This window comes from Arctopsyche grandis, chromosome 4 (genome assembly GCF_051622035.1).
Source record: "Arctopsyche grandis isolate Sample6627 chromosome 4, ASM5162203v2, whole genome shotgun sequence".
NCBI classification, from domain to species: Eukaryota; Metazoa; Arthropoda; class Insecta; order Trichoptera; family Hydropsychidae; genus Arctopsyche; species Arctopsyche grandis.
The window spans coordinates 10,789,500-10,813,293 of NC_135358.1; the positions used below are offsets into that span (position 1 = coordinate 10,789,500).

Below are 23,794 nucleotides of genomic sequence, written 5' to 3' on the forward strand. Positions count from 1 at the left end.
TTTAGTAGCACAATAGATACTCATTGTTATTGAAATAATTTATTAAATAGAAAATTCAGTAGACCTGGCCGGTTCGCGGTGTTGCGTGACCGTGTCATTAAAGTTATTTAGGCTCTACTATTTATAATTATTTACAAAACATGTTGCCATATATTTTTTATAACTTTCCTTTATTGAATTTGCTGCTACGGCCGTGGCGGTAAAACCGCGACTTAGCAGTAGTACCCGACATTTGATCACATTCCGATAGACACGTTCAGAGGTCTGAATATGGGGCTTTGCGATTAGAATGGCGGTTCAGAGTGTGGCGTTAGTTTCGCCGCTCACAAATGTACCGAAAGCTTTTCATGTCGGCCGCCTGTAATTAGGTTGTCAAGATTCGACCGGAGATTAGCCGTTTCTCATACATTTTGCTTTTATTATTATTTATTTTTTTGTTCAAACGCAAAACTCAAATTCATGTAGGTATGGAAATGGATCGACGCGACTCACATTTGAGAAGTCGATTGAAATTGATTTAAAAGGTAACGAAAATATACTTCCCAGAAATTATCTTTACCTATAGTATACCTATAATGCTTAAATGGTTGTTTAATCAACATTTGAAATCTACCCACTTGGTTTTATGAAAGTTATTAATTATTTTCTTGGAAAGACTACTCTACATATTGCATGTACATATAATATATATATGTATTTATCTGCTTCAAACTCCTAATTCCCAAAGGATCTCAAATTAAAAGTATCACAAATTTACAGCAAACTTTAAAAGCCTGTATTGCATACATACATACATTTCATCATATAAATCTAACATTTTGATCATATAAATTTAATGCAAGTTTTAAATTAATTAAAAAATGATTCGATGAATACTGGTCAGAATGTAAACACACGCAAAAAAATTATATTTAAAAAAAAATTGAAACAGCTACCAAGTTTTTTTTAAGGTGATCATACATAGATATGTACATATTGTACATATATGTACATAGGTCTAATTTCAACAAAAATATTTGTTTAGTCATTAATTATATTTCAATTTATCAGTGACTATCAAATTAAATGGTCAGTAATTACATATTTCCGAATTTCATTTTTAAACAATAGAATTTCATATATAAAATCATGAATCTGGTGTTCTTGTCTACAGCCTCTAATGAACTGAGCGTTGATTTTACATAATATATGTACATATACTGACCATTTCTTACAGCAAATTACCTATTTAAAGCTAATGACCGATTAAATGCAAGAAAATATTAATCCTTAGATGGTACATCGCGTCCCCTTACGGGGCATTTATTACAATAACTGACCAAATAAATAGAGTTCATTATTATATAATCCTGAGCTTCGCGTTAAAATGTACATCACATTGCATGTTTTTGTCATATTGCATTTTTTATAAGTTATCTAAATAATTATGAATATGCATTGAAATTAAATTGCATCAAAGAATCACTATAGCAGTATTTAATACCAATCCAACAGACTTCTCTAGAAAGACGCGCTGTACATAATGTCATAATATACTTTTAGAGTTTTTACCGCTCACCTGTTATGTTTTCACAACTAAAAGGTTCTGTCACGTGGTAGTGCGGGGGTTCAAAGTTGAGCTAATTTCGTATTAAACTCGTCGTGTAGTTCAATTTACAGTGCATAGTGTGTATGTATGTATAATACATACATATGTAGATACAAGTAGAAAAGTACTGTCCGAACGGACGCCACTTTACTAAATTAGCACCCTTCATTCACCCACCCTCCTTGCTTCGTTTGCTTTGCATAATTTACTTCTTTTTACACATTCGATAAACCCTTAGTTATGCAATTAACGCAACGCTAATTCCGCGGCGTCGTACACGCGCGCGTACATGCATAATAAATTTTCCATTAAGTTCCCCGTCGTGTTTTTTTGTGTCTGTTTAATTACGTTCGAATTATAATTAATTTGGAAACAACTTGTTACACACACACGTGTGCATATTTTTATATTAAAAAAATGTTATTAAATTAATAAAGGTAGAATATCAAGTCATATCAATATAAGTTATTATTATATTAAGTTTACCACAAATTTACATATTATATATTATAAATACACACATACATTGAGTATTTTTTCACCTATACATATACATACATATGTACATCTCGATATTATAAATTATTAATGTAATTTTAAATATCCAGGTCTGTCCAGCTTTTCAAAATACATATTTTCTGACTAACAAATACTGATAAATAATCTAATAATGCAAATTTCTTGGTGAAAGTCCTAATAAAAAGATGTATCATATGTTACATAGAATGAACATGAAACATTATAAATTGAATATCAACTCTAAATTGACGCAATTCTTCCCTTCCTGCAAAACATATTTAAAAATGCAGCAAATAACCAAAACTTTTGGATTTAGATGTAATTTTAATTTTATGTGATTTATTGAATTTTAATTAAAATTTTATGACTGGTCTTGCAACCCTGAATCCAGTTTCCATCAGACGGCTTCTTGCTACTTGGAAAAAGGAAATGTTAAATTTCAATCGTTATTCACTTCTCAGAATGTCCGTTTTTGGGATTTTGAAAATCTTTAGAACGGCCTTCAACAAGAGATTTTTTCTCTTCCTTATTCTTCTCGTTTTTGATAGAACTAATCTCACTTTAATGTAGTTTAAAACCCACATCGCGATCATTTAAGTTGTTTGGAAATTTGTATCTATCCCAAACCTTGAAAATTTTATTAAAACAATATGAGCTCCGTTCCCGTCACTCGATTTTCGTGTTTTTTTCGGGCACTTTTCAATAAAATAAGATGCATTTCATTAAGAAAAAAAACAACGCGATGAAACCACTAGGTACTCTCGAAACATTGAGGCTAAACAATAGAGGCATTCTTAGTAAGATGCAATTCAGTTAGTGACTGTTTTAAATATCCCAGTATTTTCGATCAAAGGCATTTTTTACAAGTGCCCTAATGCATTTGTCCTCGGCTGTATATTGTGAACATGATTTAAGAACAAAAACAATAATAATTAAAAAAATTGATTGAACCAAAATAAAATTATTTAATATTGTACATATATACATATATACTACTATAGATTAGAAGTGAACAAGAACATAATTTATGTAACAAAAATAAGCCTCCCACCAATTCCGTTTTAACTTTTATTTTATTTATATAGTATCTCTTCTGAAATACAATTAAGTAAGAGCAATGAATTCAGTTTTAAGAGAATATATGAAAATATTCTATTAAAACTGTACTCGTATGTATGATCTATGCATACGTGGAATGTAGATATACATATGTACATACATAGAGCCCTATCAGAGTGTACCCTATTTATCGTCGAATTTGATAATAAAATGAGAGAAGGCAGCCTCCTGTACCGGGTGGCACAAGTGAATTAGATGCTGGCAGCCAGAGGATCACTTTACGCTTTGTCACTTAGCCGTTCCCCGCGCCAAATATTGGACCTACAACTTTTGCAAACACTAATCAAATTTTGTATCCCGTCGCGCAAAACCAAATCGCATTATCGGCGATGCGAGAGCTTTACGCCGATATCGCTCTATAATACACAACACACCTTTACACTTTCATATACGTACATAATATGATAAAATTACAAAACGCACTTTTTTGTCGATTTTTGCAATGCAAAAACTCGTAATCGCTTCTCACCGACGCTAATTTGAATGTCCACTTTGACGTGGCGCACCTGAGGACGACGAACGTGCATTTCCACGGTCAGGTTTCAGCTAAGTGACCGATGAGAGAATTTACGTCAGTGGCTAATTCGAGCAAGTGTCAGAAAGCTGACCATTTACCTACTATCGGCCGGAATATTGAACTTAAACTAGTACAGTTCAACCATTTAAAATTTGCTTCCCACTAAAATATAGCACATACCAACATTTCATAATTTCACTATTCACTAACATTGGAAAAACAAAATCTGAAGATCAATCAATTCCAAAGATAGCATGCAATTTATTTACATTATAAATGTAAGTGTAATACTACATATGTACAAATATGGAATACTTAAATTTTTAAAACAGATTCAACCGGTTTGAGTATTGACAGCAGTGTCATGAAACTTTTGTATATGTTACAGTCAAAGTGTATTTTGCCAGTATATTTTATATATATTTTGATTATTTAAAATATGTTTCATCTATCTAGTTATTTCATCTAATACGGTGGATTTACAATTTAACTGGTAAGAATCAGTCAATATATCATTTGTTCTTCGTTATATTCCGTTTCTTGAACTCACTTTTTTAAATAAGATTCACAGAACCTATGTAAGTTTTCAATACGACCTGGTTTTGATATATATTTTTTTACAATGCCGCTTTTCGTGAAAGCGTCATCTGACTAGTAATCTGAATTAGTCACATTTTTGTTTTGAATTCATTCTTAGGGTTATCGCCAGGAAATAATAAGAATAAAAACGGGAAACGGAATTTAAAATGTTTTCGCGTCGCCACCTGCGTTGTTAGGGTAAAATAAACAAACAATTTAATAATTTCAAATGTGTTCGCCGCCTGCGTTTATCCGACAAATTATCATTACTGTAATCTAATTTCTCTTCACTCGGTATTTGTAATATAAACAGCCTAAACATGGCAAAACAATCTAATAGAAAACATTCATTTGTTTTTTAATAAATTTATATTAATCGAAAATAAATAATATTCGACGATGTCGATTTCGTCGACATAAAAACTTTGATTTGTTTTCGATGATCTCAACAAACCTTTAAACGTTACATACATGATACATACATACATACAAAGGCTCTTTCGAAATTATATAGATATTAGATTAATTTGAAACTGACACATTCACTTATCGAAACACATCGAGAAATGGGAACGGAAACGGAAACGGAAACAGGAACAGGAAAGGGAATCGCATGCGTTATTGTGACTTTGCAACGCATGCCGGGTTCAACTAGTTAATTATACATATAATAGTAACAAAGTTCAACTCTAAACGTTGGGCCAACATTACAATAAAAAATACAGAATATCATTATTTAGAATTGTACAAATGCAGAATATTTGAAGGATGTGCTAAAAAAACGAAGAGATTGAAAATACCCAATCTACCAATCCACTGGTCTACCTCCTTATTGCCATATACAAGTGAACGTAGAATTTTCTACATTTTGATATACATACTAGATTTGAATAGTTGACATTTGAAATATGGATATTGTATATTTTGACTGCCTGCGTCGCCATCCCTTGCACGTTGGCATCCTACTCCCACCACGTGTGCTACAACATGCCAGTGTTGGGTCAACGTGAAGATGGGGCATAAGATAAAACGTAAAAGCAATTGATATATCGATGATGGAATCGTTTTCATCGTATTATTGTGTGGAAGTAAAAGTGGGTATTGTTTCGGGGGTAGCGATGGATGGGGGGGTGCGTGTACTGTACCAGGGACCAGACGTGACCCCGGTGTTGGCGAAACAAAGTGCAAATGGATTGATTGGGGCCAATTTGGCGTCACAAAGGGCGTCGAAAATCGCATTAAAAGCGTCAGCCCGCTACCGGCGTCTGTGTCGGCCCGTAACTGCATTATGTATGTAAAGTGGCCGCCTTGCGCAAAAGCCCCAACGCCGAAGTGCCACAGAGCACAAATCAAACAAAAGCACACACATACATACATACAATCCTTCGAAAATAATTCAAGATCATACAATTACAACTATTTATATGATCTAATGATATCTAAGGGCTATCCGACTCCATTCGGCCCACTCAAGCCCATCGATCATCGTTTGCTCACCCCCCATTAAGTCTGTGTATTTTGAATTGCTCCATTATGTCATGTAAAGTTGTTTCGATGTGTACTGAGTGATCTACTGGAGTGGAAAATTCTAAAATTATGTGGTAATTTGGTAGTATAGATTCGTAATTACGTATGAATGTCTTGAAAATGCTACTCGCTGAAAGGAAGCATTTACCTTAGTCTTTACTGCATACTACATATGTACATATGTATGTATGTAGTACAGAAACAAATGAAAATTTGCAAAGCGATATTAGTCAAGATATAATAGTAGAATTATATTAATACTTGTATTGTATCGTCTCTGAAATCGAATCAAATAAAAGCAGGGAACCGAACCGAAAACCGAAAAAAAAATTTTTTTTTTATTTATTAAATAACAAATTGCTAATGAATTATTTCACAATTTCAAACCGAAGTGCGGATAAATCCGAATCACTGTCCACGGCTCTCAAGTGGATATATAGCGGATTTATCCCACGCCTTATAAAAAACGCGGCTACAATTTTTAAAAAAATATGAAAATATTTTTTTTCTTTTCTCCCTCCTTTTTTTAATTTTTCATTAAATTTTATTGAATTCTGAATGTAAATATAGATGAAACAGAGAATAACTATAAACATATAAAAATTGCAATTATATCATCAACTTTAATTTTTACTGGATAATTGACACATTGCATGACTTTTCATGAAATTTAATTGCGCACCCAAAGGGTTAAACTAACAACTATAATATAACATAGTTAACAAAATTAACAAAACTATAATAAGTAAACCTAAAATTATATATTATCGAGTTTATATACAAATTTTATATATATTATCGAGCTTATATACAAATTTTATATATATTATCGAGCTTATATACAAATTTTATATATATTATCGAGCTTATATACAAATTTTAAAGTGCTCAAATTAAGACTATTTATAATATCCAACCAGTTCAATTCATCTAACATACTTCTAATATTCTTACATTTCCTTAAAATTGCACGCATTGCTCTATTCTATTCTATTATTTTTTGCCGGAACGAAAATTGAAACCGAACCAATATTTTTTGCGGATCGTATTTTCGGTTCGGTAAAATTAATAAATATACTTTGGGAATAATAGAATTAATGGAGAAACACACAGAAATGTATATTAAAAATGTGTTAATATGTTAATCACAATAAGTAATAGCGAAAAGCCGTATAAAGAGGGGTATGTATAGACGGTGTCTGTGAATTTATATTAACTTGCTATTATTTAAATACAAGAGAACCGAAAACCAGAACTGAACCGATATTTATTTATTTTACCGAACCAGAACGAAAAAAATAACGGTTTGGGTCCCTGGTCAAAAGTTTGTCAAAAAAAAAATTTGGATACCGGAGAAAATCAAATTTTAACATCTACAATTTGGGGTAGAAAAAATTGTATATTCGAATACTTTTTATACGAACTTATTTTTTTATTTTCGATCTACACCACATTTGATTATATTTTATGTACCAGATTAGGATTCTGTTGAAATTTTAATAATATCTTCGACTTTTAGAAAACTTATTAAGTGTAAATAATTTATTTGATATTCGATGTTTGAATATTTGAAAGCCCTACTTCAATCCTTTTACTCAATTATTTTTGACCGTGAACTGAAATTCTTTTAAATTACTAAAAAATAAAATAAAGATTTTCAACACTTTAAGTGGAATCAAAAAAATGGATGTATAATGTTTGTACATATTATATAATATATGTTCTTATGTATTGTTAATACATTTAATTAATGTTAATTTTAATAAATACTTGATTCCTGCATATATGGAAATAACAAAACCATAAAATCGATAAGATAAAATAATCGCCATAAGATAAACATTGACATCATCAAATTCACTATAAACCGTACCGAAGTACGAGAGTTAGTTATTTGTAAAAATCATCATAACATCCGAAACAATGAGTTCGGTTGAGATCTTTATAATGAGGCGACTGAATTGAGTAATGTTCGCGAGCATATTGTCATAAAATAACGACATAATTTTTTTTATGTCGTTTCGCAACAACAAAAATTTTAAATCAAAGAAAATCAGTCGCTACTATAAGAATTCAGTTAAGTCAGAACATCAGACTGACTCAATCAGTGCGTTAAATTATAAAAGACTACGCGTCTCTTAATTTCATCGTTCCAATATTAAGTTCGTCTTTCAAGATCAAATTCAAAACTGCTTTTCGAATATACTGGTGATAGTCGAAAGTGTATCTTGTGAAAAATAAAAGATTCAGCGTTAAAAGAATATCTTTCATCAGAACTTTGAAATTAAATTAAATATAAAAGTAAAGAAATATTGATTGGGATGTTGACTGAATAATTCTAATCAACCATTCAAAAAGATGAACAACTCCTGGATATTATTTTATTATAGTAATATAAATCTACCTAACATGTACATACATATATAATATAACGAAAAAATTAAATATATAAATGACTGTTTCTAATGGCTTAAAAATATTTTTATGATAAATAAATGACAAGTCATAATCAAAATATCAAATAGTCCCAACAAATAACAGTAATTTATCATAATTTTTTATCGCATCAAAATTTATTCGAATTAGATATCTGTCATTTACATCGGTCGGAAATTCGTCAAATTATACGCAATTAAATATTCGATCATACCGTTAATTATCACACGTATCAGCATTTTTTTCAATCGCCGGATAATTGTACATGAAAACCGCTACTCAAAACGTATTAAAACTAATTATTCTAATTAATTCGAGACACTTATGTAGATATGTACATATGTATGTACGACGAGCATCATCCATTTTCGTATCGATATAAAGAATCACAAATCAATGTAGTTTTGATTTCTGTTTTGTGGCGTAATAAGGGTATCGCGAGGCGACGGGTGAAGGGCAGAAATTCGAGCGCGGCCATTTTGCCGCGTTCTTAAACTCGGAAAACAGAGTTAGGGTCGTGCAGACCCTCGATGCCTATTTGTAAACTGTATTCAAAGGCACATACCGGCGATTTTCGGTCCATGGCGACAAGCTGTTTGGCATTTCGAGCTTGGAAAGCGTGTACGTGATGCGAACACAGAGCTTTTCTTTGTCGATCTTCAACAACTACAGGAAAACCTAAAATCTGAAACAAATAAAAACAAAGACAATCACTTTGAACTAAGACGGCATTCAGTATTATCTTTTTTAAATGAAATAAAATTAATATCGAACCAAATATGCATATACATATGTACAGAGTCGGATCAAAGGTGCACCAGACTAGGCAAGTGCCTAGGGGCGCCATAGACAAGGGGCGCTGCGCTATTGAGAAAATGAAAATTATAATTTGGCTTTCTTTGAACTTATAAAACATTCTATATTCAACTCAATTTTTCTACTCGAAGTAACAATAGTGATTGTAATATATAATTTACGAGGAACGCAGGAAGTTGACTGTCAAATATCAAAGACTCACTAATAAAACTTGTAAAACAACAAACTGTAATTTGGAATTGTATTTTATATGAAATAAAGCATATGTATGTATGTATATATATATGTACATATATATCAGGGATGGATTTGCTTCACGAAATTAAATATCTTAACCAATCATATTTGAAAGAATAAATTGTCACTCTAAAATTCTTCAATTCATTGTTGAATATAAATTAATGTCTTCATTACAGAATTTATTCATAGTTATCCGTATTTTCTTTTATTTTATTCATTTTTATACATAAAACGTGCATATTTTGAATAAAAAATTTTAATTTAATTTTTTATTTTTGTCTTAATATATGTTTCTTCAACATAAAATGTCAAGAACTTTCATGAAATTTATTGTTTAAAAATTTAAGGGGGGGGGGGGCTGAAACCAATCTGCCTAGGGGTGTCATATACCTTCGGGCCGGGCCTGTGTATGTACCTATAAGTACAATAGGAAGAAATAATCTAAAAAAATGTTGAATAATAAACTAAGAATGTACCTCGCATATCCGTAAGATTGCCTATTAAACACAAAGGGATAATATTTTTGGCACGGCTGTAAAATAAATTACACGACAAATGTCAAAACGACATTTAATGTCAAATTAACATCTTTAAAATAGCTCGCACGACAGAATTGGCGTTCGCCTGGCAAATCAAACGTCAAACGGGTTACCAGAAACAAAAATAAAATTTGACGTTTCAGTGAAATCATATCTTAGCAGCGAACATTTATGTATATATTTAAGGGTTAGTTTAGGTTATTTTGACGTTTGATTTGCCCATTTGACGTTTGATTTGGCGGGCAAAAACCGAATCTGTCGTACAAGCTATTTTAGAGAGGGGCATTCTTTTTTTATTTGCCGGGCCAAAAAATGGTACCCTTAAAAAAATATGTACATATACAATACTCACACGTATGTACATACTACATAAAACTATCGAAGTGTTATGTGAGAAAAAAAGTTTAAGCACATACACAGATAGATATTTTTGCATTGACCATACTGTACTTTTAGACAAAACATGTGCAAACTTTGTCTGTCCGGCCGTGGCGCGTACGTGATTGAATTTCTGAAAGAGCTTCAGAACCTTTTGAATCCAAGAATCAATACGGCACGATTTGTTTTCAAAGCTCTCCTTCTCGACAAAAACCTTTCACGTGGATGTTTGGCTCATGAAAAGAAAAGCACTCTTATTTTCACAAATAAATTCTCATTTTCCACGTAAGAGTATTCACAAATCTGAAAGCAAAATAATAAATAATAAGTAAAAAATTATAAAAATCACCTTTACAAATACTATAAAAATTGAGATTCGTTAAAAATCATAAGAAAAAATATTATAACACAAAAACAAAGAAATTAATTTTCGAATGAAAAATTAATTTTCACAAAACACAATAGTGAATTTGCGATATTTAAAATTATTTCAAATCATAAATGCAGCAGTGACATCTGTTGAAATTTTTCAAAACTTTTACCATTTCATCAAATGTCATTTTTAAATATTTACAAAAAACTGAAATAACCCAAATAAAAAAAGATATTTTTATGCGAGGAGCTACTTTTCAACTGGTTGAAATTGTTCCCCCTAGCAACTAGTTGGGGAAAAGAAATCCACACACGTATCACCCCATGATTGAGTTAGGAAATGTTGAAGATAGCAAAACCACAAGGGATCTACAAAAGATGAGCTGATATAAGTACCAATCGAATATATTTCAAGTTCTCCAAGTACTTACATGCATTTGTGTCGCTATTAATAAAATGGAATAAGTTGTTTAATTGAAAAAACATGGGTTTTATGTTATAAAATTTAACTCATTCTACATCCATCAAGATGTCGAAAAATTACCTGACCAACAAGTTGTTTTTTAGACCTGACTTAAATGATTTATTCCACTTTCATAATAATAATTACTAAAGAGCGCGCTGTTCATTGTTCACATGTTGTAAATACATGGTTAAAGGTTTGCCGAACCTTTTTTACAAAGCTTTTACAATAAAGGAACAATAGACGGCGCGCTTCCGGTCCTACCTCTAATCATTACATGAATTAAACAACTCATGCTTGCGTGGAATCAATTATCTTTCAACAAATCAAATTGTAGCCAGGGAGTACAATTAAACAGTTATTATTTATAACTTATTCCATTGTGGACACTGCGAACTCACTTAGAAATTCCACCACATACGTTTTATGATTGTTTTTTTCAGCAATTGGATTATATAATAATTGGTCAATAACTTAAGGATGGAAATACATTGGGTAAATAAAAAAAAAATCATCATTCAATCAATTTTAATAACTATATCATCAATGCAATTTTTAATCACAGTAGGTAAATTTTAACGCCACATAAACCTAAATTATACACACATGTTCGATAAATGAGCAAACATTTAAGTATGCAGCATATTAAATCTATTCACTCACTATTCAAAGCAAACTTACATATTTTACTCGAATTATCAAATAAAAATAAAATCACTGACCTTACACATTCATTGTCCTCAGTAAATGCTTTGATCGAATTTAATTCAATTTAATAGCAAGCAAATAAAGCTCTTGCGCGTCATTTCCGATATCAAATAAAATGTAAATAATAGAGGGAAGTCCTAAAAATGTTACTACAACTCGTTGAATTAAAAAAATAAACATGAAATATAAATATATAAAAAATGTATTCAAATGTAGTTTCAAAATCTGAAGGTTTCAATAATATTTAATATCTAAATAGTTAATGATGGGTTGCCATAACATTTTTCGCCCATTATAAAAAAAAAGAAAGTGATTTTTTCATCACAGAATGCACAATACAGCAATGAAGTGATGTAATAGAAAATTATCATAATTATAATAATTCAATGTACTTTATGAAGCCTAGCAATAATAAATACAGTTTCTACATGTCACACCATGACTTAATGGAATATGAATATTCAAATAAATGGATTATTAAAATAATATAGCAAAAGGAATGAGTGTTTATCCAGATATTTTGAAAACATGCCACAAAGAAAGCGTGGAATCTTATATTAGTGGATATTGTGTGTAATCATATTATTAAACTTTTAAAATACAAGTCATCCCAAGGTTGCATGTAAAGCAGAATGATTTATCTAACCAGGTACTAATATCGATGGTATGGAATGAATTGTAGCAACGATTTATCTCACATGAAAACATGAATGTATAATAACAGCATAATCACTGCATAACTTATCAAATATTGTAAGTACAATAAAACAGTACAAATGATATATAAAGAGTCATCGATCCATTCAGAAATAGTACTTTTCACATGAATGTCATGTAATTACATAGCAAATTTGGTAGATATTTTTTTTTTTAAGAAAAATGCTACAACTCCCGAAAAGGAAATTTTTTATAAGCCACATCGCTCTTTCCTACAGATGGTTAGCTGTAATTTTTATGCAAAGTCCATTGCCAAAAATGACAATCAGAACCAATAGGAACATCTATACATGTTATGTATAAAAGAAAGAAGAGCAAATCTTCAAAAATTGCTACTCTGCAAAATTAGTAACATTTTCAATGAGTGCTAAGAAATTATAATTCGGGTTAATAATATTGAGCACCCAGAAAAATCTTCTATATTTCTAAAAAACTGACTGATATACCTGATACATTTGACCAATGCTATATGTACTAGTCTCGCTAACGAATATGTATTCATTATTTAACCAATATATTCAATAAAAATATATGTAATTATATTCAGCAGAAAAATAATTAAATTGCCATTAGCAAATATTGAATAAAAAATAATACATGGAAAATGAGGATTAATTACTGTAAAATATATCCATATTTTAAACCAATTGTGAAATCAAACTTGTATACTTAAAATAATAATGAATTATACTAAAATTCACTTCTTAACACAGTCAAATCAAAACTTAAATAACCACAGGCTTTTCGTTTAAATTCAAAATAATGTATTGAGAAATTTAACAAGTAGTGACTTTCCTTCAATTGAACACACAAAGAAAATGTTTCAACTAGCAGATGAACAATTTATTCACAACATGAAATATATTGAAAGGATTAAAAATATAAGCGTATTTTGCTTTCAGCAAACTTTTTGTAACCATGTGGCAATTTACATGTACATATTTGGCATGGATAAAATGATAAAATAATAAGAGGTTTAAAATAGCAATGTCAAAACCATAAGGCTGATAATTTTCCACTTGCTGATTCATAACTCGTGTGCAATCTCATGTTTAGCAAGTTAAAGCTCGAAGCGAAGCGGGATGTACAGTCTTCTGCGTAGAGCTTTCTGAATGTCAGTCGTTGAGGGCAATCTGACCTCTCTTTGCACGCCTGGGTCATGAGTCGTCGACATTTCCTTCAGCGCCCACTTCGTTGGACTGCCCCGAGTTGTTAATGTGATTAGGTAATGAAAATTCACGTCGAATATAGAACAAGATGTAAGGTTTACAAGAAGCGACCGTACGAACATCAGTCGGCCTTACAGTAGAATCGTTGAAGTGAAACCACTGATTGTCATTGATGGCAAATGCCGTGTAGTGACCAGAACCAGCCCTGAAACAGATTATTCAAAGTTAACAAAAAAAAATCGAAAAAAAAAGATTTAAAAACAATTTACGTGTATCAATTATGTACCCGGATCCGTGGTGTACTATAACAGCAGCTAAATCATAGAGATTACTCCCAGCTCCTGAACGCCTTGTCTCGGGTAAATTGCTTAGTACAAACTGTGACATGTCTAACGCATTAATAGGGAAGGATATATTTGTATCTATTTTAGTTCTGCAAGAAACCAAACAAGTAAATTTATTTTGTCACTATGTAATATATAGGTATATAATATATACTACAAATATATTTATTACACATATAAAAATTACCTGAAGAAATTGTTCCACCTAAATCTTTTTATATGTAGACATAAAACATTCGGTAAACGTCTAATCCAAAACCTTTTTGTAGACTTTTGTTTACTTTTACAACTACCACATAAATAAAGTTCAGTGTCGGCAAGTTCTTCCACCTATAAAAATTTTACATTTCATAAAATTCGAAAACTTTACATAGCCATTTTATATGAGAAACAAAATATAAATACTTCAATAAAACTTGTGAGACAATCTGCTATGCTACAAGCAGGCTGTGAATTAGGAGATCCATTACTGTCATCTGTTACTGTTGAAAGTTTGCGTGTACTAATACCACTACTAATGTTATTACATGATATGAGCCTTTCCGGGATATCCAAAGATAAGTCCAAAAACGGATCATGTTTTTTGCTTTCTGTGCCACAAGCTAAACATCTCACCTGTAATAAATAGAATATGATTAAAAAAAAAAAGAAAAACATCTCATCATTTATTATACAATCAGCAATAATCTTACTTCACTCTGAAGTGTGCCTCCAAAAACTGTTGTAACTATAGAGGTACGACCTCGCTGAGCGAGTGAAAAATATCCGGCATCTTTCAAACTAACATCAGATGGTAACAATTGAAGAAGTTCAGTGTGCAATCTAAAATATAAATTACATATTAAAGCACAAAAAAGAAAATCACTTGCATTAAAAAAAAAACTAAACTGACCTATCCAGCATATATCTGAGAAATTCATGGGCGTCTTGCTGTTGATATCCTCGAAATCGGGGTACAACCTTCCATATCACCAAAAATAAGCACTCCGGAGATATGGCTCCTTTTGTACCACAACCTCCAGTACTTAAATTTATCAATACCTAGAATAATATAAAATAAATGAATATAATTATTCCATTCTTAAAAAGTTCATTTAGAAAAATGTAAACTAAAAATTTATCAATTTTAAAAACATTAACAAAAAATGTACCTTTCTGAGCTCTTCTGCCATGACGACATCTTGTACTTCTTTATAACTCCGTGAATGATAAACTCTACGTCCATTATTCTTGCCTTCGAGTGAAGGCAAAGTATTAAAATAACAACTAAATTCTTGTATGTTGCTTAAGCTTTGAAGTACAGCATTCATAAAACACGTGTTCCCTAAATTTCTTAACCCCACAACTTTTTTTTCACGTTGTCTTTCTATTTTGCCGTTACCATTTGGGGAATGTGGATTGGGTCGTTTAGTAGGTGCACCACTACCCGTAGAAGAAGCCGATGAATTTTCCGTTGAACTGCTATCCTCAGAATGTGAACGTTTTCTAGTTCGAGGTCTTAAGTTGCGTACAGTTTCTTCTGAAATCTGAAAAATTAAAAATTAAAAACGAAATAAAAACAAAAATACCACATTATCGTCTTTTTTTTTTAATTATTATAGCTTACAGATGAAAAATTTCTAATTTCGTTGGGCGATTTCCTTCGAGGAGAATTTTTGGTTGATGTTGGTGTATTGTGATCAGGTGATGAAGATATAGCATGCAACGTTTCTTCGCAGATGAGGGGAGATGCAGGATCTTCACTATTGCTTAAATTATTTTCTGGAATGTCACTTATATCAGGCCCAAGAACATTGTGTCTATCATTTCTGTGTTCCTTACAAATAAACTGTCTCAATTTGTCTATCTGATTGTCTTCAGTATCGTTAACAGCATACTCTTCACACTTATAACTAAAACATCAAATCGAATGTTAAATCAATATGTGACCTTTAGCAGTTTTATACGTTTGACCAATCAAAACTTACCAATAAACCGAAAATATTTCACAGCTCATACAAAGTTGGTGTTGAGACGATTCAGCGTGCGATTTCGCATGGCCGTTAATATATCGGCCACAATTTAAAATGCCACAGTGTAAACATATCCATACTTGCTCACGAACAGAACATTCTGTAAATAAATTAAAAAAATATATTATTTAAAATGTACATAAAATCATCGGCGATATTGAATATTTTCATAAGTTTCTGGAAACCTTTTGTTCAAATTTAAAAAAAAATCAATAACTATTGCTTAAATAAATAAACATTCGCTTGCATAGCATGTTTATAAATTATTGAAGAAGTTAAATAATAGATGCTCAGAATCTTAAACGTTTACTTGTTTAAAATTAATTCGCTCGGCCTAACGTCACATGACGCTCAACACCCCTCCCCACTTCCCCTGGATCACTTGGCTTTGATTGGCTGTGTCCACGGTCTGACACAAACATACACATACCCACAAACATCGCGTCCGTTTTAATATATTATATACTGGCTTTTTGACTGGAGTCGAAAGAATCGTAAGAAATCGGTTTTGCATTTATTTATTTTTAATAATGAATGTGAATATTAAATTACCATCAAAGTGTAGGGCTTATGTTCGCAGAGTGACTCACTTATATATATAGAATAGCATAAATGGGGCCTGACGCTGGAAACTCGTCTCCCTTTTGAAGACTACTACCAAAAAAAAAGAGTGCAATCTCTCAGTAGCCAGCTGGCTAAGTAAGAAGATCCACTGTAATTTTTGCCTTGTTTTTTATTTATTTTTTTACTAGCCTCTTCTTACTTCGCTTTCGATTTTTACATCTGATTTCGTCTGACCAAATTTGGGTTCTTATCCGATCGTTTTCAAACTTTGTCATTTTTTTTCATTCTTTACCCTACACCTCCCGGTTTGAATCGCTTTCATGTACCTAAAAATTTTTACGACACTACAGCCTTGATTGGGGATATTTCTAGTTGGAAACCCATTACTACGGATATTGGAAGACACCATCACTAGAGGTAGGACCGGAAGCGTGCCGTTCTTTGTTTATTGTTCGCCTTGCATTGTTAATTTTTATGATTAACATTTTTTTTGCACTCTAGCTTTGTACTTTGCTCTATTTGGTATTGATTTTTTAAAATAAAATAAAAAATCCTGGAAAATAGACCCAAAACGCCCTGTTTCCTGGAAAAAGCACGCTTCCGGTCCTATGTACCTCTAACCATCACTAAGCACCGGATAGACACCGTGCTTTTTCCAGGAATTGGGGCGGTTTAGCTCTATTTACAAAGCTAGAGTCCAAAAATAAAAACGTTCGGCGAACCTTTAAGAGGGCTGGACACCAGCGCCTTGTCCATACAAACGTATTAGAATCTCCCTTCCTCAATTATGGCACTAGAGAAAATATTTTTTAATATGCTATGGATATCCACCATTGGGGTGCATCTATCGTTTTATTTTTTTGATTAATTATTTTTTATAGGAGCTAGGAGCCGCCAAACATCTATAAAATCGCCTCTTTTTTACACCCACGAAAAGAGTCTAGCGTGGTTATTTAACGGTCGATTTAAAAAAAAATACGCCGATAGATGCACAGAAAATATCTTTCTCATACCGATGATGAAGTTTTTTTAAAAATTGGTCCAGTTTTGGAGGAGAAAATAGTAGAATACGAAACCTCGATTTTGTCAATTTAAAACACGTTTTATCAGTTCGAAGCGCAACTGTCGCATTCACTCAATATATATATATATATTGATATATATTGTCGCATTCACTCAATATATACATCGAAGAAAGGAACGGTAACAAAATTAAGGTTTCGGGTGTACAGCCCTCTTAACAATGCAATGAACAATACGCAGCACCCTATGGGTCCGTTTTTTTCAAGACGGCACCTTGGTTATCCGGCCTTTAACCATCACATAAAGTCATACAAGTGGTGTTCAATGATCAACACTATAAAATGAAAATGCATTGATGGAAATCGTAAATATTATGTGTGCGGTAGTAATTGATGCGGCCATACGCAAAATGGCAAAACAAAACAAAGCGACATGGCAACACCGAGGTCACTCGCTCGGCTGATTTCCGAAGGAAAAAAACACGAACGACGCAGAACGGCGGGGGACGCCGTGGGGTGCGCGCGTCCGCGACGTCACAGCAGAGTGCAGTCGCAGGCGGAAGATCATTCTCCCCACCCAGGATGTTCCCACAGGATATCGGGGATGGGGCGCAGTCCTCGTGGGTGGTTCGGGCTGCGCCCCACACTCGTCCTAAACCGGAAGCAGCCGTTTTAGCCTCAAGATCGATTGCGCGAACCCGGACGGACGGACACCCTTGCGTCGCAAAAAACCACGGCCGCTCCGACAAATTAGCGCTACACCCGCCCGCCCATGTGATCCCCACACACGCCCCGACTCGAACAAAATTCGAATAAAGAAACCTCTATCGGTATATAAATAGTGCCGGGTAGTGCAAAAATCGAAAATCTTTGGCACGCACAGATGCAGCGGATTTTATGCCAAGTTTCATAATTACGGGTTCAGATTTCGTACCAGTCTGCACTAATTCGATATATGTATTGCACTGTTGCAACCACTTGGCGATAAAACGAACACGATAGCATTATATTTACTGCTTCGCAATATGAGTAATATAAACATGCGGCTCGATAAGAGACAATGTCCATTCCATTTTTAATAAAAACGAAATATTTCAACCGTAACTCAGCCTCCCCTCAAAAAGGTGGAGCACTGGTACTTTATCGATTGTTATCGAATTGCACAGAAGACGCAACGCAACGGGCGACCTTGTAATACTGAATTACATTCGAAGTGACATGGCAAAATGAGTTGGGTCAGAAACCATATTTTCTTCAAAGACTGGTATATCGCCAATATGACTAATCTATGTTGAATAACGCGAAAGAATCGTGTATGCAAATCTACTTAGCACGCGGATCGCACTAGGTAAACCGGTGATGTAGTCAAATTGACGTAATGTAGCCGATTTATGGATGCGGAACGCGTTAAGTCGCATACACGTGAATTAATTTAATTGCTGTGTACTTAAAAACGCGATAAAGCCGCATTGTCAAATGATAACGAGTCTGAAATGATTACAATTATAATTTATCAATTAAACAAACCCTTGCAGTCGTAGCCGGGTGCTAGATTTTTGTCTTTACGCCTTTAAACGGAACACAAATATATCGAAATATTATTCAAAAGCCTAAACTTGTGGCTTATTATTAATTTATCTACATAGTAAGTAAAATGTACGTAGTAAGAGAAGTTTTGTATTCATGAGAAAATTCGACCTTGAGGTTTTGACTGATTTTAACTCAGAATCGATGACTGTTTACGTTTTTTAGAAATGTGTCTTGTGTATTTTGAAGATAATTTGAACATCGTTAATCCTATCAAATTGGAAGTGAGTATCAAGTACTGAAATGTTTAGTACTTATTATTAAATTTCAGTGGAAAGTTTTTGAATTATCTCACAAACCGCTCAACGAATGGTTTGAAACTTTTTTAGATTTAATAGATATGATAAATTTTTAATCTCGACCGGAAGTAGTACTTTTACTCTATTGAGTTTTGAGGTTTTTTTTGTACATAATAATTATTTCCAATTTTTCTTTATGAAATAACATGTCTTTGAATATATTTCAGAAGATAAATAAGCTCAATTACATGTTTACTTGATCTATATATGAAATCATGTTGTTTTGTATATAAATTAGATAAGCAATTATTTCAATATTTAATTAATTATATAATAAGATATTGTGATGAAGCGTTTTTCGCAGGGTTGTGCAAATTTATAATTTTCAATATGAATGCGTCAAAAGTTCTAAGACTGTCGTGGTTTTACGGTGTTTTATTATTTATTTTTAAGAAGCGACCTAAAAGAGGGTAGATCGACGTCGAAAATTTGCACACATGTGAGCGAGCACGTAATCATATATTTATATATATATATAATATTGCTATTCTGTGTATCTGCGATAACGTTCGCCGTACTACAAGAGAAAACACGCAGCACGGAACGTGGCACGTGGAACGTCGACAAGTTCTCCCACATTTCTTGAAATATGGGATACAACCTTTATCGATCACTATCAAGCAAGGATACAATTTTACCGAAAACACTCCTTCATTTTGGGACGACGCGTGCTGGCCGTTCTATGAATCTGTGCAAAGTACACCTGATTTTTTTGCACGTTTAAAAATATCTAAAAAAAAAAACCACGTGCCACATTCATCGCTGTGTGTTTTCGCCCTAATAGTCGTTTTGATTCGACATATCTACCTCACAGTTAAAACACTGCATATAGAGTTAGAACCGGAAGCGTGCTTTTTCTAGGAAACGGGGCGTTTTGGGTCTATTTTCCAGGAAACAGGGCAAACTACAAAGCTAGAAAGCATAAAAAAAGGTTCATCATAAAAATGGACAAAGCACGGCGAACAATGAACTGCGCTAAGTTGGTTCGCTCTTTACTTATATACCTTGCAACAACGTAAAATAAACGAAAAAAAGTCTACCAATGAATTTATTTCTACAAACCTTCTTTACGTTTCACATTAAGACGTCATTTTTTATATGTATTATCTCTTATCCGATCGTTTTCATACTTTGCCATATTGCTCATTTTTCCAAAACTAGTTTCATCTTCTTCAATGTAGTTAAAAAATGTAATGCTCACAATCTAAATGCCAAACCATAGCAGGATTTCCATCTGGAAATTCTGCTATGGTTATAAATTCAGAAATTCCGGTGTAAACCAGTATTAATAAACATTGACACGGTTTACACCACCCAAGTTCAATGCATTTTTTTCAACGCTTTCTTGTTTACTTTGTGCATGCTCAAAATACAACACCTATCGGCGTTTTTCAGGCCCACGAACTTGTTGGCAAAACGCCGATCGGCGTTGGTCAGCATTCAAACTGTTAATAACTGTGTATGCCAACACCACCCATGCGATGATATTTCATCGGGCACAACACTAGTATATAATATAATAATAATAAAAAGCTTGTAATGAGATGAGGCGGGGGTGATTATCGAAGCGATCGATGATGGGGGGGTAGCGTTAGTTGCGCTTTCTGTATTACATACACACATCGCCGTAATACATATTACGCACGAGCATCGCGAAAAGCGTCTTGAGAGAAGCGCGCGAATCAGTCGTAAAGATTTGACGAGACGCGATTAAAAGGCGATTGCGATCAAAAAAGCGAGGAAGCAATCGGCGACAGGCGACAGGCGAGAGGCAAGAGGCGGACAGGACGCCGGCCGGGTTTAGCGCAATCGATACAAACCACAATGGCGTAATTAGTGCGGAGGGCGTGCGCGTCCGCACTACCTGCACTAAGGCACTCCGAAGATCGGGGTAACTTGCCACGATAAGTGTATCGAACAGGTAATGATGCAGAGCGTGTGTGGGCTGCCGAAGTGGAGTGGCGGAGAGGCGGTGACCCCGCCCCCCTGCCCGCTGGCCGCCCCTCGCCCCGCGCGCTCAACAGCTGATCGCGCGGCGTATTGATTGCGGGGCGGGGCGGGGTGGGGTGCGGCGCGCGAGGGAGACGACACTATGAGGAAGCGCAAGAGGAAGAGGAAGACGGCACCTGAACAAGCCGTGGTCTGGCCGTGTTGCGTCAGCAGGTGTCTCCGGCTGAGCTTGACGTTGTCCGTGAGATGCGGACACTCCATGGCGAGCTGGAGCTGGTTGCGGTGCGAGTGTGTGGATGGTGCGAGTGGAGCGAAGTGCGGCGCAGACGCCACACTTCGCGGGCCGCGTCGATGTCCGCCGGCCGAGGGACGCCAGCGTCCCCTTCGAAATGCGAATGCGAACTGCGGTTGCGACCACACTCGCCACAGCCACAACCTCTACCACCGCCACTCGAGCGCGCTCGCCCTTTTCGTCTGGCAGCGCCTCCTCCACTTTGTACGGCGAGCGCACGCTTGCCAACCGCCGCAAGCGCTGCTTCTTCTCTTCGCCGTTTGCGCCGCCATTTTACGACGACTTTGCGCGCTAACGACCAATGGCGTTACTAGAAAAATCGGGCCCGTATTCAAACGTTAACAGAAAGCCCCCCCCCCCATTTAGTATTTTTTATTGAAATTAAATCACAATATTTTAATGTTCTTTTTCAAAGACATTTTATTTTGACATCGCTTTTATGGATCATTGTAGAAAATTATTATTACTGTCGCATAACGGAAAACTATTAAATATCGTGAAAAGGAGTACAACATCGTGAAAATTCGACACGCAATGTGTTGTATATCAAATTTGGAGTATATAATTTGAAGAAGTGTTTCCTATTATTTATATTTAAGAATCTTTTGGCCTCCTAAATCTAAAAGGCCTGTATGCACCGCATCGATGCGGTGCAAATGATCGAAAAGCCCCAGATAGACTGAACTATAGATTAACGACACGTGTACCTTATGCGTGCGCACTGCTCACACTTAAACAAGCGAAATCTACCCAAAGTCCCGACATTCCTACCCTGTATACGTTCTGTGCTTCTGATACTTTAGTTCCGAATTTTTCCTTATTAAATTATTAAAAACTCGCCAGAAAGATCCATCTCAATTTTAATAATTACCGTTTTAATAATTGCATCTGTGCACATCGAAAGGTGAGGTTCGGTGATTACTAGTCAAAAGTGAACCGGTCAGAGGATAACCGGTCGCTCTAGATCGGTCACACGTGATCACCCGTCACACCCAAAAACTGGTCACGAGAAAACTGGTCACACCCTGAAATCGGCCAACCAGTTTTCTCGTGACCGATTTTAGGGTGTGACCAGTTTTCTCGTGACCAGTTTTAGTGTGACGGGTGATCACGTGTGACCGATCTAGAGCGAACGGTTGTCCTGTGACTAGTTCACATATGACTAGTAGTCCGTTTACCGAAAGGTTACTCGTCATCTAATGTGCAATTTTTCATTCGTGAAGTCGAGAATTGCGTTTAAAGCAGCCATCCAGTTAATCTGTGGTTCAATCTGTCTGGCGCTTTTCGATCGTTTGCACCAAATCCGCACCGCAAGCCCGTGCGGCATAGTAGCACCTGCTAGCAACACAAACTAATATTGGATTGGGGGACTATTTCGTATATGGCAATCTCGCACACGTCACTAAAATCTCGGCCACGGAATACCTGGAGCTTGAAAATTTCAGGGCTGTGGAGTCGCAGCATTTCCAGCGGAGTCGAATTGTAAAAAATCAACCGACACCAAGCCCTTTTTTTATTTTCTTTAATTAATAGTATTACGGTATGTGCCATCTGGTTCGGTGAATACTAAATATCTGGCACTTGAAGTGTGATGATATTTTTTTGGTATCGCGCGGGTCTCCTGTCGAACAGGAAAGTTTCCGTAGAGAAAACTGCTCAAAATATTTGCCGAGCAATATTTGGGCAGTTTTTTATACGGCAATTTTTGGGCAACAGGAAAGCCGCACGAGCGGTTTTCGTAGCGGCGGTTATCCCGTTAGCGAAAAAATTTCATCACACTTCAAGTGTCAGATATTTAGTATTCGTGGCAACTGCTATCATGTGCGAAATCGCCCGTTTACCCATTGATGTATAATACACTAGATCCGCCCTCACGTCTTATACTGGTCTCCCTTTTGGCGCATGAAAAATACATGGCGCATGCACAGTTTCTCTTAGTAGGTAGGTAGGTACCGCTGCATCGTAGGGAAAAAAACCATTTTTTTCCCAACTTCCCCGCTAGTTAAACCCCCCGCACCCCTCAGTTAGTGAAGACAA

General features: G+C 34.5%; 2 protein-coding genes across 2 annotated transcripts in view; both read right to left on the minus strand.

The window, feature by feature from the left end:
• The window catches only part of LOC143910245 (zinc finger MYM-type protein 1-like), a 727,250-nt gene that overhangs the window by 246,395 nt on the left and 457,061 nt on the right, over positions 1 to 23,794 (minus strand). The gene's annotated exons all lie outside the window — the stretch shown is intronic.
• LOC143910193 (ubiquitin carboxyl-terminal hydrolase 3-like) lies at positions 11,604 to 22,037 on the minus strand. Its single transcript, XM_077428565.1, has 10 exons — positions 21,642 to 22,037; positions 15,999 to 16,143; positions 15,638 to 15,923; positions 15,183 to 15,557; positions 14,924 to 15,072; positions 14,724 to 14,853; positions 14,437 to 14,646; positions 14,219 to 14,361; positions 13,974 to 14,120; positions 11,604 to 13,892 (listed from the first exon to the last, which is right to left on the minus strand). The coding sequence occupies exons 1-10, from the start codon at positions 21,724 to 21,726 to the stop codon at positions 13,676 to 13,678; spliced, it is 1,887 nt and encodes a 628-aa protein (XP_077284691.1). The 5' UTR covers positions 21,727 to 22,037; the 3' UTR covers positions 11,604 to 13,675.

Excerpts from the sequence above, each read along its gene's own strand:
- LOC143910193 (XM_077428565.1), bottom strand. The coding sequence starts at position 21,726 with ATGGAGTGTCCGCATCTCACGGACAACGTCAAGCTCAGCCGGAGACAC. Across the intron at positions 15,924-15,998 it reads GAAATATTTTCGGTTTATTG|TTATAAGTGTGAAGAGTATG; the intron begins GTAAGTTTTGAT and ends TTGATGTTTTAG. Across the intron at positions 15,558-15,637 it reads AAATTAGAAATTTTTCATCT|ATTTCAGAAGAAACTGTACG; the intron begins GTAAGCTATAAT and ends TTAATTTTTCAG.